Consider the following 17591-nt stretch of genomic DNA (forward strand, 5'->3'; position numbering starts at 1 on the left):
TATTATGATAATGTGGATTTTAAGGTCCTCCTTTGCTGTCTCTCACCCAATCTCCCAACAGATACTGGGCTAAAGCTCTAAAAAATTATATCCAGCCTGGCCAGCGTGGCTCAGCGGGTGAGCATCAACCTAAAATCCAGGAGATCTCGGTTCAGTTCCCAGTCAGGGAACATGCTTGGGTTTTGGGCTCAATCCCCAGCAGGGGGCATGCAGGGGGCATGCAGGGGGCATGCAGGGGGCATGCAGGGGGCATGCAGGAGGCAGCCGATCAATGACTCTCATCATTGATGTTTCTATCTCTCTTTCTCCCTCTCCCTTCCTCTTTCTGAAATGAATAAAAATATATTTTAAAAAATAATTTAAAAATAAATAATTCTATCCAAATAAATAAATAAATAAATAACTATATCCATACTCTATGTTTTCATTATTAGTCTTTGAAAATACTGGTCACTATTGTTTCCTTCCCCATACAACTATAGATTGGTTTTCCCGCTGCAAATACTCTTTTACTTGGGTTTCTTTTTAACATACACCCAAGTCTTTCCACAAAATTTAAGAGCTCTGTAATACTCTTCTAATCTCCCACATATCACCTGCCAAATAACCTCTCACTTCATTTTCTTCCTAGGGCCTCCCTCCTACAACCCTTTGACCTGTCCCATAGCTGTTGTCTGGAACTTCCTTCACCATCACCCTTCATCTCCCTATTATGTTAAAACCCCTGTTTCCTGGATTCTATGTCTTCATCCCTCTTGGATTACTTCGTTTTGGTGGAACATATACTTCAGTAGCTTCCGGAGAAATGTGAGATTTTGCATATCTCTGAAAGTACCTTAATGTTAAACTCACATATGTTGATAGTTTGGCTCGGTATAGAACTACAGGTTTCAAATAATTTTCATTTAGAAACTTGAAGGCTCCAGTGTTTTTTAGCTTCTAATTTGACTTTTGAGAAATATGATAATAGTACGCATCCATTATTTTTTATTCACGATTTTTCATCTTTCTCTGAAAGCCTTGAGGACGTGGTTTGATTTGGGTTTTTAAATTTCATGAACTGGGCTCTTTACTTGCCCTTTGAATTTGGAAACTCTTTTCTTTCAGCCTGGAAAACTTTCTTGTATTATTTCTTAGATTATGTTCTCCACTTCATATCCTCTGGTCTATCTTTCTGCATTTCTATTATGTGTAATGATCTATAACTTTTCCTTTCTCTGCTATTATCCATCTAGTTTCTTAATCTTTCTATTGAGTTTTTCATTTATGCTATTAAAACTTTAATTTACAAGAGTTCTTTCTTGTTCTCTAAACTTTGGGGTGAACAATCTTCTCTTCTTTGTGTTTCTACTGAGTACGTTTTCTCTGTTTTTATTTTCTCTTTCATGCTGAAGGCTTTTCCTCAAATGCCTGAGAATGCTTGGTTGTTCATGCATATTTAGGAATGAAGTCTGAAAGGCTCTTTGGAAGCTCTGGGTGAATGGCTTGGCACAAGTGACTTCACTGAAGGCCACAATTAAGTAAGTTTTTTTTTTTACTGGGCGCTCCCAACAGTTAAGCTATGTAGATCTTTTCTATGGGGTGGTTTAATTGCTCCAGAGAACAATTTTCTAATCTCTTGGATGGAGCAATTTAAACTCAGCCACTAGCATTACAGAACATGAGAGAATAGACCTTTGCCTCTTTTCACGCCTCACTACAGCCTTCCTCTGCACCTCCCATCCCTTATGGGGGACTGGTGAGGTGGGGGTGTTTTGCTTGGGACAGAGGTGGAGATCTGAGGACTTCTAATAATGCCCTTCCCTTCTCAGCTCTATCTTCTATGAAGCCAAAGCCCAATTCCAGAGCCTGGGTGAGGACATGTCAACAGTGCATTCCTTCCTACTGTTAAGCAGTATCCCATCGTACAGATATAGAACAGTTTGTTCACCTATTCACCTATTGATGGATATTTGGGTTGTTTCCAGTGTGGGGCTCTCACAAACAAAGCTGCTATAAACACTCCTGCACAAGTCCTTGTATTGGCATAGGCTTTCATTTCTCTTGGGTAAATACCTGGAAGTAGAACAGCAGGTGTATCTTTTTAAGAAACTGCCAAACAGTTTTCCAGAGTGACTGTACTATTTTACATCCTCATGAGCAGTATATGAGGATTCCAGTTGTCCACATCCTGCCCAATACGTGGTTTAGCAAGGTGGCGGGATACAAGATCAATATATAAAAATCAACTGTATTTTTTTTTATTTTTCTACTCCTTGCCCAAGGCTACGCTTCCATTGATTTTAGACAGGGAGGAAGGGAGAGAGAAACATCAATGTGAGAGAGAAACATTGACCTGCTGCCTCCCATACATGCCCCAACCGGGGCTTGAACCCGAAACCTATGTATGTGCCCTGACCAGAAATCAAACTCGAAACCTTTCGGTGTACGGGATGACACTCCAATCAACTGGGCCACCCGGCCAGGACTCCGTGTATTTTTACATGTTAACAATGACCAATTGGAGATTAAAACTAAAAACAAAAATCATTTACAACAGCATCCAAATATGAAATACTTAAGAGGCAAATCTGACAAGAGATGTCTAAGACCTATACACTGAACAATACAAAGCAGTGCTGAAATTTTAAAAGACCTAAACAAGTCAAACAATATTTCATGTTCATCGATTGCAAGACTAGATACAATGAAAAGGTCAACACTTAAATTTGTCTAGAGAGTCAACTCAATCTTGATCAAAACTTCAACAGGCTTTTTATAGAAACTGATGAGCTGCCCCAGGGGCCACCCCGGCCTGGCTTTGGAGCAAGGCCATCAGCAGTGGGACAGACTCAACAGCAGGGCCTTGATGGTCCCTGCAGGGTGACGGCTGGGCTCCACTCAGCCCAGAAATGCTGTTTAATCAGTAACTAGACTGCTTCCTTTTATAACCCTACTCTCGGCTCCATTTTTAGGCATATTAGAGATCATCTTGCCTAACCCAGCCGTTTTATTGATAAGGAAACTGAGGCTGAGAGGGAGTGACCTGTACAAAGTCACGAAGGTGATGAAGTCAGTAAAGCTGGGATGAGACCACGCCCTGCCACCCCTGCTGAGTTTCGGCTGCTCACGGCGCAGGAGGGGGCGGGGGGCGCCCATCCATTCGGCCCCACTGCATACACAACCATCTCTCTACACATAAAAATCTCTCCACAGGGCCCCAGAGCCAATGGAAGAGAAATCATGCGGTGCCTGCTTCTGCCTCTCCTCTCTCTTCCGTGAAAGTAAACATGTGCAGGTGCACATACAAAACCCAGCGCTGTGAAGCCAGATGCCTGCTTACTACAAACAGACACAGGAGCCAAGAGATAGAGGTCAATTCCCACCGGCCAGCCGCAGTCCCCAGAAACAGCATGGCTCAAAGCCAGCTCCGACAAGAAGCAAGGAATGACTTCCTGGAGGACAGGCGGGCATGAAGGGCCTGGGCTATATGCAGAGGGAAGAATCTGGAGGCACGAAGGGGGAGAACCCCAGGGGCAGGTTGCAGGGACAGGATGAGATGATCGCCATTCCCACCCAACTTACTGGAGGGAGAGGGGATGGTCCAGAAATCCAGGAGCACGTAGAAGCCCTGGGAGTATCATATTTTCTGTTGCACACTAGTGCAAGCGACACACCTTCTCCCCGAGGCAGGTGGCTGTCCAAAAAAACTGGTTTACAAGAGCTATTTGATGATATAAGAAAGACCCTTGTGGTCCCCTGACTCCCATTAAGTAAGAAACTCGCCAGGGCTGAAAGCGAAATACTGAGCAAGCAAAACTGTGTCGGAATCAACCAAATCAACCAGTCCTCCCACTCTCCAGGGACCTTCTCCTGACTCCCGAGCACACACCAGCAGACCTGCCACCAGCTCCAAACTCTCCAGGGCCCATGTTCCCACTGGATCTGGGACCAGCAAATCCAGAGCCAGACTTGCCAGTTCAGAGTGTGGGCCTCACTAGAGAAAAGCAACTGGTGAGTGTTTACATTTATAAATGGCAAAAGTAACACTAACTATCCAAAAATCCATGCAAGATGCCAACGAAAGCAGGTAAGGAAAAAATAAGTCTTCAGGCCAGACGGTTGTTGTTTTTTAAGATTGTTGCTATTTGGCTAAGGTTGGGTGTGAACTGCTGGGAAGGAGAATGAACCTGAAAACAGAAAAGGTTACTCACAGTCCTGGGAGGTACCGAGAACGACCATCACATACATGGCAATGTAACCTGCTTTTGCTGCTGAGGATCAAGGTCAAGGGGCAGGGGTGATGTCAGTGGCTGGAGACAAAGGTGTGTTGCTCAGACCTGAGACTAGGACAAGAGTGGCTGGCTTCATGTGTGACTGCCAATTCTGTCATTGATTTGTGGCAGGTGCTGTTCACGTACAGGTCCGGTGACTCAGTGTACCCATCACCAGACGGGATGGATTTCAATTCCATGATGTCATCACTGTCACTATGGTCATCAGAACCATAAAATATCCCTGAGATTGTTCAAGCAAGAAAGAGCAGTCTGGGCATCTGCAATGCTTTTCCAAGGAGAGAAGGTATTTCGTGGCACGCGAAGATGCATGCCTTCCTCTACACGGAGAAAGCCGAAGCCAGCATAACTGTCACGGCCACTCCCTGATGCCAGTCCGTGTGAGGTCCTGGCCAGAGTCTCCAGAAACACAGTGTGGCTCAAGGCACCTAAGACAGCAGTGCAAGAAATGAATTCCCCAAACCGCTGCTGTGTTTGTCTTCCTAGGCGGTGCTGAGCACAGCGGAGCACTGAGGCACCAGAGGTGAAACCGGAGAGAGGCCTATTGTTCAGGTGGCTGATTATGCAGGGATCCTGTCTCTGGGCAGGAGGGGCCCTACTTAGGATGGGCTCTTTCTACTTAACTCACCGCCCACACACAGGAAAACTCGGGCAGCTGCGGCCAGAGCGCAGCCAGCCCATGCGCAGGCTCCCGAGAGCAAGTCTCCACCCGTCCTGCGACCACTGAGTGACCAGCAGAGTGACCAGCACAGAGAGGACATCACAGGGTGACCAAGGGGTAAGTGAGGAGGGAAAAGAAAGCCCACATCAGAATCCTCCACCCACTCAGCAGCCGGACGCCTGATCTCCTAAGAAGCCAGGTTCTCAGGAACAAGAGGCCACGCTTCCCATTGATGGTACCACCCCGGCATTTCCCAGACTGGTCTGGGCATGCAAAATAACAATAAAAAATAAAATAAAGCAAGCACAGTGCTTCCAGCATCCAGATTCCCAAGCCCCTCTCCATGGAGATGCTGACACAGCAGCTAGGAGCAGGGCCCAGGTTATTCTTAAAAACTTAAAAGTCCAAGAAACTGGGCCTTCATTTCCCGGAGGCTGCTGGCCGGGCTCGCCCACATCCCACCACAGTGAGAGGCACCAGCAAGTCAGGTTTCAGTTTCAGTCGCCTGGTTTGAGCAACCACTCGGGATGGGACACACCTGCTGGACGGTGCACCTGCTGGACGGGGCTGGCCTTTGCTTCCACGCCTGGGGCCCTCCCACACAGGCTGTGAGCATCCCCTGGTCTCCCAGGCAGCCACCGGAGTCCTCAGAGACACACACGCCCAGCCGAGGGCCCATCAGCTGGCAGTGGACTTCTGAACCCGCTGCCTCTTGTTGCCCAACCCTCCCACACTTGCCCTTTGACCCCGTCACTGTCCTCCCACCAGAAGAAGAAGCCCAGAATGACCTGAGATCTGTGACCCCAAGCCATCCAGGGGAACAGAAAGCTGACCCCCAGCTAAGTTCCTAGTGAAGGAAATCACACAAAGCCATGCACACCTGGTCAGAGCAGGAGGAAAAGTCCCCAGGGCCTGACTCAGCCACCAAAGGCACTGTGTCAGCGAGAAACCCAGGGGCAGGGCTGTGCCCGCCAGCATGTGGCTCCTGGCTCCTGGCTCCTGCAGGTTTCACACCTGTGTTCCCTCCCCAGCTCCCTGCAGCGCCCAGGCCCTGCCCCACAGAGCACGGCCCTGTGACCACACACACCTGCACCAAGACCCCCAAAGGGGACAGACCACAGACTAGGGGAGGACCCCCAATACCAGTCCCTTCCTTCCCTTTTGAGGGACTGGGGTGGGTGGGACCTACATGAGGTGACGAGCTTGGGAACTCTGAGCCACTGGGGCAAATATTTCTCACTGTGCCTCAGTTCTCCCCTTTGAAAAGTGGGCTAATAAGCCCTTATAGCCTACTAAGTAGAGGTGTTATAAAAACAAATTAGCTGACTCATGCTAATGACAGGGGCCTACCTCCATCTCCCTTCAATTTTGATTTCTCCACCCACCCCATCCATCTGCCAAAGCCAGGCAAGGCCCATTCCTCCCTCTGGTCTGGTGGAGCAGCTGGAGTTCAAGTTAAAACATTAAAACAAAACACACAGAAAAAACACACCCTTAACAGCACATGTCTGCCTTGGGGCCTCAAACAGCTAGGAAAGAGAAGGCTGGGAGGTCTTCCAGTAACACTCCCCCCCCCCCCCCGTGGGGGCACAAATCAAGGCGGGCCCACCCCTGCACCAGGAGGCCTCCTCCTCTGCTCTCCCCTCCCTCTCCTCTGCCCGGTGCTGAGGTCGGCAGGGGCTGCACTGCAGGAGAGAGGAAGGCCCTCCCCGGCTCTTGCCACCCACACGAAGCCTGGAGGCCATTTCCCCAGCAAAGCCACGGAGTCTGCCTGATCATGTCAACGCTCCGGGCCTCGGTTTACACATCAAGTTCCAGTCATCCCAAAACATTTTTTCAAACATTAAAATCCTATTTCAAATGCAATTTTTTGCAGCACCTCAGAATTAAATAAACAGACTGGTGGAAGTTACAGCAGGGCCCTGTCCTTGAGATACTGTCCCAAAGGAACAGGACAGGTTTCAGAACCAGTGAGTGAGACTGTAGCTGCCCTAGGAGCCTTAGGGCAGTGTCGGAGGGCTCTGTCATATGGCAACGTTGTGACTGTCACCAAGCAGCGTTCACACCCACCATCGGGACACAGCTGCGAGGGGCAGAGCCACAGCGAGCATCTTTTTGTGCATCCTGGGGCCGTGCTAATTCTTACAACTAGGTTTCATTTTCAGATGAGAAAACGGGTTAAAAGAGGGTCATTTATCAGAAACCCAGATGTTCTTCTCAGGACACCCTGCTGCTTCTCAGGGCGGCACCTATTGCCCCTTCCTGCCCTGACACATACATGGAAACTCAGAGATTAACTGCCTTAAAGAGCTCACTGCAAAAACTCTACCTACTACAGAAGCCACGTCTCCGGCCCAAGAGGGGAGCATGCTGTGCCCGGTACTTTCTCCGGGCATCGCCAGACTCGGAGCAGAAGCCTCTGCCCGCAGAGACAACCAGGCCGATCCCCCGAGGAGCCAGCGAGGGAAACAAGAGCGAAGCGGCACCGTGGAACTTCTCTCTTTTCTTTTGAGTCTGCGTTTTCATTTCACAGGTTAGTGCTTTTTTAATTACTGAAGCTTTTGTTGAGATCATTATAGAATCATGTGCAGTTGTAGGAAATAACACCGAGAGATCCCCTGTACACTTTGCCCGGTTTCCCCCGATGCTAACATCTGATAAAACTGTATTACATTACCGCAACGTTAAATATAACCCATTGATCTTACTCACATTCCCATTTTGCTTGTATCCATTTGTGTGTAAGTATTAAGTTCCATACGCTTTTATCACTGATGCAGTTTCCTGTGCCCACAGGCTCGGTCAGGGTTCTGATCCCTCCTGCTGCCTGGTGTGACCATGCTAACTGCCTCCCAGCCCCTCCCCATGACCCTATCCTCCAGTTCTAAAGTCGTCATTTCAAATGTTATAGAAATGAATTATCCAGTATATAAATTTAGGGATTGCTGGCTTTTTCCACTCAGCAAAATTCCCTGGAGCATGATTCATGTCACTGCACGCATCAATAGCTTGTTCCTTTTTATTGCTGAGTAGTATTCCATAATAGGACTGTTTAACCTTTTTTAACAGCTGTCTTGGTGACCCCAAGGACCTGCAGAAGTTAGTAGAAAAGCCCCACGCCCCCCTGCCACCTGGGATTGACTGCATTCCAAAATATCTCTTCCACTTCTTGAGTAGCTCCTAGGTAGGTTGGACCTACAGTCTAAGCCGATGTTTGGGTGAAAGAACTGATAATGCAAACAGGAAAACACCACCACCAAGGGAGGGTGCCTGTGGACCCAAGTCCAAGGCTACAACCCAGAACCCTGCGGTGGAACTAATGGCACGAGCCAGGGGAGAACCGCAGAACTGTATCCTTGGAACTGGATTCTTAGAGCTGGGGCAAGTTTTAGACAGCATCCCATCTCCCATTCTCCCTCGGCCATCCTTTCTAGGGAAAACGATATTTTCATTTAGTGCCAAGGTTACAAATTCTTCCTCCCCCAAGTGTGATCAGCGTCACAATGAGCCCTGCAATAGAGCCAGCCTAACTCCTGCAGCTCAGGGCAGCTCCCAGCCACGCGTGCTGAGTCTGCTCCTCTCAGTAAACACACTCAACTCAGTCATTTAGAAATCAGTGTTTTCTAAGCCTCTGGCCCTCTGGTTCAACCTCACAGCATTATTAGTTAGCAATATTCCCATTAACACATGGAACCAAGACTTCAACAGCATATTCCAAATGAGGCTTGACAGCGTGGTCTCCATGGAAGCAGTTCATCAAATACCTCCCTTCTCCTGATCGCACTTTTTCCATTAATACATTCAACTAGCACACACAAATAATGAAATAATAAAGAAAGAACAATATAGCCACTTGAGGAAAGCTTATGCAGCAATCAAAAACGGTTTTTAAAAGAGATGGTAATGCCGGGCCAGGCGTGGCTCAGTGGTTGAGCATCGACCTAGGATCCAAGAGATTGGTTCAATTCCAGGTCGGGCCACATGCCTGGGTTTTGGGCTCGAACCCCAGTAGGGGGCAGCCTATCAATGACAACTCTCTCATCATTGATATTTCTATCTCTCTTCCTCTCCCTTCCTCTCTCTGAAATCAATAGATATATTTTTTAAAAAAAGGGAGAGATGGTAATAATATGGAAAAACTGCCTAAGATACAACGTTAAATGAAAAAGAAGTCATATGGCACATAGGCCCTTTTCACCCTTCTAAACATCTCGGGTGTCTCCTGAGAAGCTCCCAAGCCGGGCCCCTCCCCCACTATTTTAGTGAGATGACTTCCTCCAAGTTTCCCTAGCACCCTATCTCACCTTCATCCCAGTCTCAGTCCCAAGGTAAACCACCTGCTCCTTACGAATGGGAGTTGGGGAGGGAGGGGTGGGAGGCTGTATCTTTGCTCTACAATCTTACCATGGGTTAAGGTAGTTAATAAATGTGTCATGAATTAATTAATTACAACCATGTCTTTAACTGCAGAATAGGAATGACATTATGATTCCATCTGGGGAAGAATCGTGTACACATATATTCTCCCACAAGTCTTCTATGCACGTACAAATATGTTCTTATTTGGATATTAATATATAAGACACACTATAGAGGTTATAAAATCTGGAAGAGAGAATTTCAACAGGATTTCACCTTCTACTTTGTATATTTCTGTATTGCTTGGCTTAAAAACAAAACAAACAAAAACCCTTCTTAACTTTTATATTAAAAAAAAAAAAAGCAACTTCCTTCAGAAAGCATGCGTAGGCAACACTAAGTTAGTAAAATGCTTCTCTAGGGCACTTTCCCCCATTTTTAAATTTCTTCTACTTATCTGAGTCAAATTTCTTTAAATATGTATATATTAACCTTTTAATAATAATTTAAAGTTATAACCAAATAAAAACGTGGGGGGATTCACTCTAGCTTCTAGGGAGCCACACTACATGCCCGGCTTTTACGGAGCGCCGCGTCAACTCCACATTTTGGTGCCCACTGCCCCTCACCGTCCAGGGGCACGTCACACTCACACCACCGCAGGAGGAGGAAGTGGCTTTTGTGTCCGTTGTCAGGGTGGTGCCGTAAGCACATGATTTATTCCTAACAGAGATGGTCACAATTCTGCTCTTGGTAGCCTATCCTGTAGGCTGTCCACGTCCTTCTGACTCATAATTAAGTCACCCAAGGTCTAGCCTTTCCCACCCCAGCAGGGTGTCATCCATCTACAAAGACGATAAGCGAATGCCCCAAGACCTCATCCAAGTTGCTACTAAATCAGAAGTGTCCCCGAACCCAGGAAGGAGTCAGGAGCAGCCCAGAATGACTTGGCTCCATACATGGACCCTTTGGCCCAGTCCTTCAATCAGACACAAGCCTACCAGGCCTGACTGTCCTCCAGCCCCCAGTCCTCCACTGTGCCCAGCGGACAGGAGGCTGATACAATGCCTTTTCCAGAATGCAAATTATTATGTGCATAACAACAAACTAGATAAAACACAGGGTAAGAAGCGGAAAAGGGCATGAAGAATGTAAACAACCTGATTTGTTGGCTTGATGGGGCAAATTTTTTTTCATTTAAAAATTTCCATGATGACCCTTATTCATGTGTATAATAAATAAAGGTACGTTTTATTTAAAGCTTTGTCAAAATCTCATCCCCTCTCGTCTCCAGCCGGACTCCTGGTCTACCAGGTGAGTAACTCTTCAAAAGGGGAAACCAGACGAGTGTGATGTGAGAGGTGTTTAGTGGACTTGGGTGGCGCCTGGTGCTCACCACTCTGTTTAATGATGTGTTCTAGGATTTTGCTGACAATAGGCATCAATCACCATCATCTCTGGAGTACAATGTAAAATGGCATTGTGGTTAAAACCATAGGCTCCAAAGTCTCCCAAATCTGGGTTTGAATTTTTGTTCTACCTCTGCCTTTGGGCCATGTTGCAAATCCTTGGAGCCTCGGTGTTCTCATCTGTAAGCTAGGCATTTTCCCCCCACAGTTTCTGCGAGGATAAATAGGGGTAATGGATTTAAGTGCGCACATTTAACGATGGGTAGAACAGCTGACATCCTATTATTTTCCCTTCCACCATCATCACCGCATCAGAGACAAAGGAGCCAAGATTTGGACCAGTCGGGCAACCATCACAAGGACCCTAAGGATTGTGTGGCTCAGCCTGGAAAGAACACGCAAAGTCTGAAAATATGAGACTCCAAGGCAGAATTTTGACTAGAGAACTGCTTCTAGAAAAGTTCTTAACAAATAAAAAAGGGCAATTCTTGGCCACAAGCTCTGAGCAAACCCCAGACAACACTTCTCGCCACTGCTAGCCAGGGTGAGTGTTCTCTGAGAGGCCCAGAAGTTCCCATTCTCATTCCCACACAATTGCCACTAAGCCTCAGGCATCTCAGAAACATCCCAAGAAGCGATGTAGTGGGATCTATTTCTCTTCTCAAGAAGAGAAACCCAGTCTCTTACCCAAATCAAATCAATCCTTACCCTTAGTAATCTGTCCCTTCCTGAGCCCACTGGGCCGACAGGCCTGTCTTGCACTAGAGCCGTCCAAGTAAAACACAGCAGAGCCAGACTGCCTGCGTTCCCACTGCGGTTTCACTCTGTGACCTTGAGCAAGCCTCTCTGCGCTCCCTTTCCCTCACCTACAAAAAGGTAATAATAATAGTACTAAGAGGTGTAATACATGATGTGTGCTCGGTAAATGCTGGTGATGATTAATAGTCCTCTAAATACTCCAGGAACATGTGCACAATGTCAGAGGCAAGGGCGTCTTGGGGGCTCCATCACACTCTCCTTCCTCTTCCAAGAACAGACTTTCTCTCTTAGGAGAAGACGTGAGCCAATAACCTGGGCAGAACCACAAGCCAGAAAAGGAACTGACACCAGGGGAAGTCCAGGACCACAGTGGCCACAGTGGCCATGAGCCACAGCACAGACAGCCACATCCCGGGGAGCAGATGGGGGGCTGTGATAATGCAGCACCTCCAACAAGCCTGCTCAGTGCACCCCACAGGCTGTATCAAATGAGAGCTGTCTTCTCTGATGCCTCGGTGTCCCCCTCTCCTAAAAGAGAGCCATGAATTCCAGGTCTTCTCGGGACCAAGGTGGACAAAGCCCCCCTGCAGAAGGCAGGCTGCTTGGCCTTTTACAGCACCTGTGAGGCTGGTCCCCACCTAAAGACCAGTCTCAGCGTCCCGTCCCCTGCCTCCCTCACCCTCCACGCACACCTTCCAGCACAGGAGCCTCCGCAGAGCCAAGAGAGAAGGAAGCGGCTGCGTTTTGTTTTGTGTGGTGGGAGGGGCAGGGGGAACAGAAGGAGCGAGGGCGGAGTGCAGCGGGGAGACAGTGGGCGCCTTCCTTTTTATGGACCATCACTTTCATAGAGCTGCCTAAATGGAAGGAAAAGACAACTGGAACCACAGGAGGAGGGTCTCGACCCCCGGAATCTGTCTTCCAACACTCCTCAGTGAGGCTGCCTGTGTCCAGCAGGGCAGGCGGCCCTCTGTGAGGTCAGCACCCCACTGACAACCTGGCCGCCAGCCTCTTCACATGTGTCCCTTCTACTAACGCTACATCACCTTACTGTTGGTCTCAAGTCCTTTTTCAACTCAGAAATTCTAACTGTGGTTTACACACCACACTACAGCTTACAAATGGCTTTTTCTCATACAGCACCCCTTTTAATCCTTGCAACAAACTTGTAACATCTACGCCACCCCCATTTTATAGTCCCAGAAACTAAGGCCCAGAGAGATTAGGTAACATCTCTGAGATCACCTGGCAGGAAAGCAAGGCACCAGGTCTTGCCTCGGTGTTGGTCACTCCTGCCACCACCTCAAGCCTGGTTTAGCTGCTCGTCTGAAGTGCCCACCCTGGGTTTTCTCCGGAATCCAGTTTGTATCACACAGAATTTAATTCCCTGTCTCCCACACCACACGGGGTGCTCCCTGAAGGCAGAGACTGTGTAACTGGCATCTTCCCCAGTGCCACTGCCCCGTTCCTCGCGCATGCTCAGTCGGTGGGTACCTAATAAATCTCTGTTACGTGAATGAGTGAATGTTTGACCAATTAACAAAGAGATGACTCTGAATAGCCAGAGCTGTACAGCCTAGCCCCGCAATGCCTGATTTCTCAACCCTGGTTTCCATATGCCTAGGGCATATCGCGTCTTGCATGGGGCAATCCTGACCTGAGAGGGAACCGGTGAGTGCCAGAGTAACTTCACGGCCACCATCAAATACTCAGCAGAGGCCAGAACACTCAGTGAGGCAGGCTTCCCTGTTCTTGTTAACAGCCGCAATAACTGGCATCTGTACATCCGCTCTCATGCAGGCGGGGCTCACACAGTCCCCAGACACGGCTGCGCACCAGGGCTCCAGAGGCATGGGAATGGGGGGGGGTTGGGCAGGGGCCGGAGTCGTCAGCCTTGGGAAGGACACAGCCAGACACAAGTACCACCACACAGAACCTCTCCCAGAAGCAACAGTGCCCTGTGGGAGCTGGGATGACCTAGCGAGGCTCTGAAGGCCCAGAGGACAAACCGAGGGGCGGCAGCTGCACCTCCTGGTCAGGGAACAAGTGCCCGCCCATGCACGGTCCAGGGAGCCAGGTGCTGGCGAGACATGGGGTGGGGAGGAACACGGAGGACTTCCTGGAGAAATGGAAGTGGGCTTTGGGCACAGCACGCCACTTCCTGCAGGGCACACTGTGTCCTATCTACACCCCCCCTTAGCATGGCACTCAAGACTGTAAGCTCCTTAAGGGAAACAACCAAGTCTCGCTTGCCTTTGAGTGCCCTCCCTGCCACAGTGCCTGGCACAGAACGAGGTATGTAGCTGGTTCAATGGAGAAAAGACAGAAAGATCCACAGGAAGGAAAACACCGAATCGGAAGTTGAAGGAAGAGCGCAGTGGGGTGGAGGAGAATGGATGAGCTTCACCGAACATGAGAACATGAGCAGCCGCCAAGGGGGAAAGAAAGCAAAGGCTTGCAGGTGGCAGGAGACGTCAGGGGCCCTCGGAGCTCGGGGCAGAATGTGGAGGTGAGCCCCAGGCCTGGCCCTGTGGGGGATGGAGGGTTAAGGGGGGGGACGAATGAGCAGAGAGATGACTCAGAGGAGCCTGGGGAAGACCCTGCTCTCCCAATGTCAGCAGGCAAGAGTCCCAGAAAGGGAAGTCATGAAAAAAAAAACAAACGCCCTGAAATAACAAATACAAAACAGCAAGCCCTCGGAGTCCAGAGCCTCAGTAGGCAATTAGCAGGGGTTCATAAACATGGCAATTACGGGAAGGAAAATAGAGGGCATCCACCCAGGCAAAGCTGCCTCAAGCAGGCAGAGGCTCAGGGGCGGCACAGGCCCAGCCAGCAGCCTGCTGGCCTGGTCCAAGAGGCTAGCTCAGGAGGGGGAGTGAAAACGGGGAGAAACAGGTTGTGTTTGTGGTGCGGCTTCTGCAAGCTGCCCAAGCCAGGCGCGCCGGGAGGAAAGGAAGTGGTTTCAGAGAGCTCCAAAGCCAGACCTGACAAGGAGCAATGGCCACAGAATGGGGCTCTGCGAGGGGATGTTCCTGGGCCGCAGGAACACCGGAGAAAGTGAGAGCAGGGGCTCGGTTCCACCTGCCTTCTGCAGGGGCAAAACTCCCTGGCAAAACAGCCCTGCCTCTTGGTGTCCACTCAGGCCTGCCCCCACCTGGCCTTCCAGGTGACCCCCCTTCCAGGTGACTCCACCTGGCCTGGGGACCCCCCTGGGCAGAGGTGCAGACCTGGCAGCCAGTCCTTCCCGAGCACTGCCACTCAAGTGTGTCCTTCAATAAGGTAACTAACAACCCATCCCCAGCTCTAACGTCTTTGAGATCTCATGCCTCACTGTTTTTCCTGTCAAACGTGTCTTCTAGAAGGCTCAAGACACACGGTCCCGCATCTTTTCCCATTGAATCACCTTCCCAGAAAGCTCTCTCCTCTCTTGGAGAAGCGCAGACAATCCCCACGGGGGAGTCCTTAGCTCAGGGCTCCAGGGCAACCAAGCTCTTGTCTCCTGGGCGCCTTCTGCAAAGGGCCCAAAATGCCTCTGGCAGTAAGGAAAAAACAAGCCCCTGTAGAGGCCAGGAAGGCTGCGACCCCAAAGTCCCCTGGACACTTCCTTTCTCCCACCCACTCCAGGCCTCGCCTGGGCCCTTCTGGAGGTGCTCTGACTGCGCGCGGTCCACGGAGGGGCCCAGACGGCCCCTTTTTCCCCTTGGAGATTCGGCGTCTCCAAACGCCCGAGCCTTCCCGCCTCCCCCGTGGCCGGCGCGCAGAGAACAGGTACCAAAGGTCCCCGGCCGGGCACCGGCCGAACAGGAAATTCCACCTGTCGGGCCAGCTCCCCGGCCACAAAGGGGCAGCGGAGCGGTCCCCTCCGCAGAGACAAAGCGCAGCGGGGCGGGCCCGGGCGCCCTCGCGGACCGTCCAGCCCCCGCCGCACCGGGGGCTCCGGGCCCCGACGGCGCCTGCAAAGCGTGCGCCCCTCGCCCCCCAGCCCCCACCCCCCGTCAGGGCTGCACGGCCGAGGCGTCCTGGCTACCCCGCCGCCCCGAGCCCGCGCCCACCTCCGGCCGCGAGCTGTACTTGAGTCCCGCGCGGGGGTCCTTGGAGCCCCCTCCGCCCTTGCGTCCCCGATTGCTCTTCATGGTCCGGCTGGCCGGTCGCGGGTCTCAGAGGCGTCGTCCCCTTGGGCGGCTGGCTCCCATCGCCGCCGGGTCGAGGGGGTCGCGGGGCGCGCGGGGCGCGCGGGGCGCGCGGCGCAGGGGGCGCGGGGCTGGGGCGCAGAGGGCGGCGAGTTCCGGTGGCGGGCCCAGCGCCGGCCGCCCGCAGAGTGGCTCTCCCCCGCGCTCTTCCTGCCCCGTGCAGGTAGTTTCAGGGTGTGGCCTCCGCGCGCGGCCCCGCCCCGCCCGCCGCCCTCGCCGGCACCTTCCCCAGACCCGGCCCCTTCGCCGCTCCCGCCTCCCGCAGAGCTGGGGAGTCTCCTCCCCGCTGGCAAAGGGAAAACGAGGCCAGCGGCCCGTGGTGAAGGAGAAGCGGGATGCGGCGGCCGCCCCGGCGGTGGCCATGGGCCCCGCGCGCATTGCCGGCGCCGAGCAGCCGCAGCGACCAAAGCCCCCGGGCGCGCGCGCGCTCCCTTTCCTCCTGGACGACGGGGCCTCTTCCCTTCCCGCTGGGGACGGCGCTTCCACCCGCTTCCTCGCTGCCAACCTCGGTTTCTCTCCCCGCTTCCTGCAACTTCTATCTCCACCTGGCGGCGTGACTAGGTCCCATTTACAACCTCTCCAAACCCAAACAAAAACCGGACCGCGCCGGCCCAGCCTCCGCCCTGGCCAGTGGCTGCCCCCTTTCCATTGTTGGAGGCCCCGGCTGGCTGCGTCCAGGCCGCCCTGCGCTGGGCACCAGAGTCCTGAGTTGCCCGCCCCGATGCCCTCCTGTCTGTTCCCAGCGTCCTTTCACATTTGCAGCCTCTGACACGGATTGATCCCATCCTCAGATGCCCACCTGCCCTGGATTCTGGCCCTACTTCCTGGCCCCTAAATGCCATGGTTTCCAAAGTTCTCTGTTCAGCCCCCTCCGTTTTTTTCTCGACACTTTCTTGGCATCTCAGCCTATGGCTTTGAATAGGTGAACCTGCCTTCCCAGCATCGAGGAGCCGCGGCGCCAACTCTGCACTAACAATTGCCTGGGAACTTGTCCATTTGAGCTCTACTGGTATTACACAGTCAACAAATATTATTGAGCACATATTATGTGCTAAGCACTCTTCTAGGTGCTGGGAAACAAGAGTAAATAAAATTAAAATCCCCGCTTTGCAACCCATCTTCCCCTGTTTTCTCTGGCTGTAGGAGTGTCGTTCTCATAGGCTCAAAACCTTGGGATCACCTTTGACTCTCCACCTCCCCCTTACTTTTTTTTTTTTTAAGAATAGTTTATTGATTTTTAGAGAGAGGCAGGGAGAGGGAGAAAGAGAGAAACATTGATGTGAGAGTGCAACACTGAGTGGCTGCCTCCTGCACACCCCCTACCGGGGATAGAGCCCAGGACCCAGGCACGTGCCTTCGACCAGGAATCGAACCTGCAACCTCCTGGGGCACAGGCCGATGCCCAAACCAACTGAGCCACACCAGCAAGGACTCCCCTTTACATCTTATATCTGATTAGTCCCAAAGCTGGCCAAGCCTTTCTCTCAAGTAGCTGATATGTAGAGTCCTTTCTTTCCTCTCCACTCAGATGATCCCTATTTACACTAACCCTCATTACCCTTTACCTGGATTTGTGTAAGGATTCTGGTCCAACTTTGGAACAGATCTCCTGCCTCCAGCTTGCCGCTCTCTGATCTCCTCGACACGCAGCAATCAGGTTCATCTCCCTCAACCACAGCTTCCTTCAAACGTGCAGTGTCTCCTGGATCAAATCCAGCCTGCTTATCATGGCTTTCACAATGTGACCTGCCTTCCTTGCAACCTTGCCTTCCAGCATTCCTATGTGGCTCCTGTGCAGCCAGGCTTTCCAACCCATGCACTTTTCCTAACGCTTCTCATTCGCTGGGAGGCCCCCCTCCTTTGCACACACCTCTGCACATTGAGACAGTCACCCACGGTAGTCACCAGTGCTATTCACGGAGAGTTTCTAGCTCTCTACTTC

General features: G+C 51.2%; 1 protein-coding gene across 1 annotated transcript in view; it reads right to left on the reverse strand.

Annotated features, from left to right (window-relative positions):
- The window catches only part of ST14 (ST14 transmembrane serine protease matriptase), a 33491-nt gene extending 17803 nt beyond the window's left edge, over positions 1-15688 (reverse strand). Inside the window, exon 1 of the mRNA XM_087828652.1 lies at positions 15512-15688. Within this exon, the coding sequence (XP_087684778.1) occupies positions 15512-15592 (81 nt within the window). The 5' untranslated portion in view covers positions 15593-15688. The remainder of the gene's footprint in view (positions 1-15511) is intronic.
- Between the last annotated feature and the right edge of the window lie 1903 nt (positions 15689-17591).

This window comes from Miniopterus natalensis, chromosome 20 (assembly GCF_054644295.1).
Source record: "Miniopterus natalensis isolate mMinNat1 chromosome 20, mMinNat1.hap1, whole genome shotgun sequence".
In the NCBI taxonomy this organism is placed as follows: Eukaryota; Metazoa; Chordata; class Mammalia; order Chiroptera; family Miniopteridae; genus Miniopterus; species Miniopterus natalensis.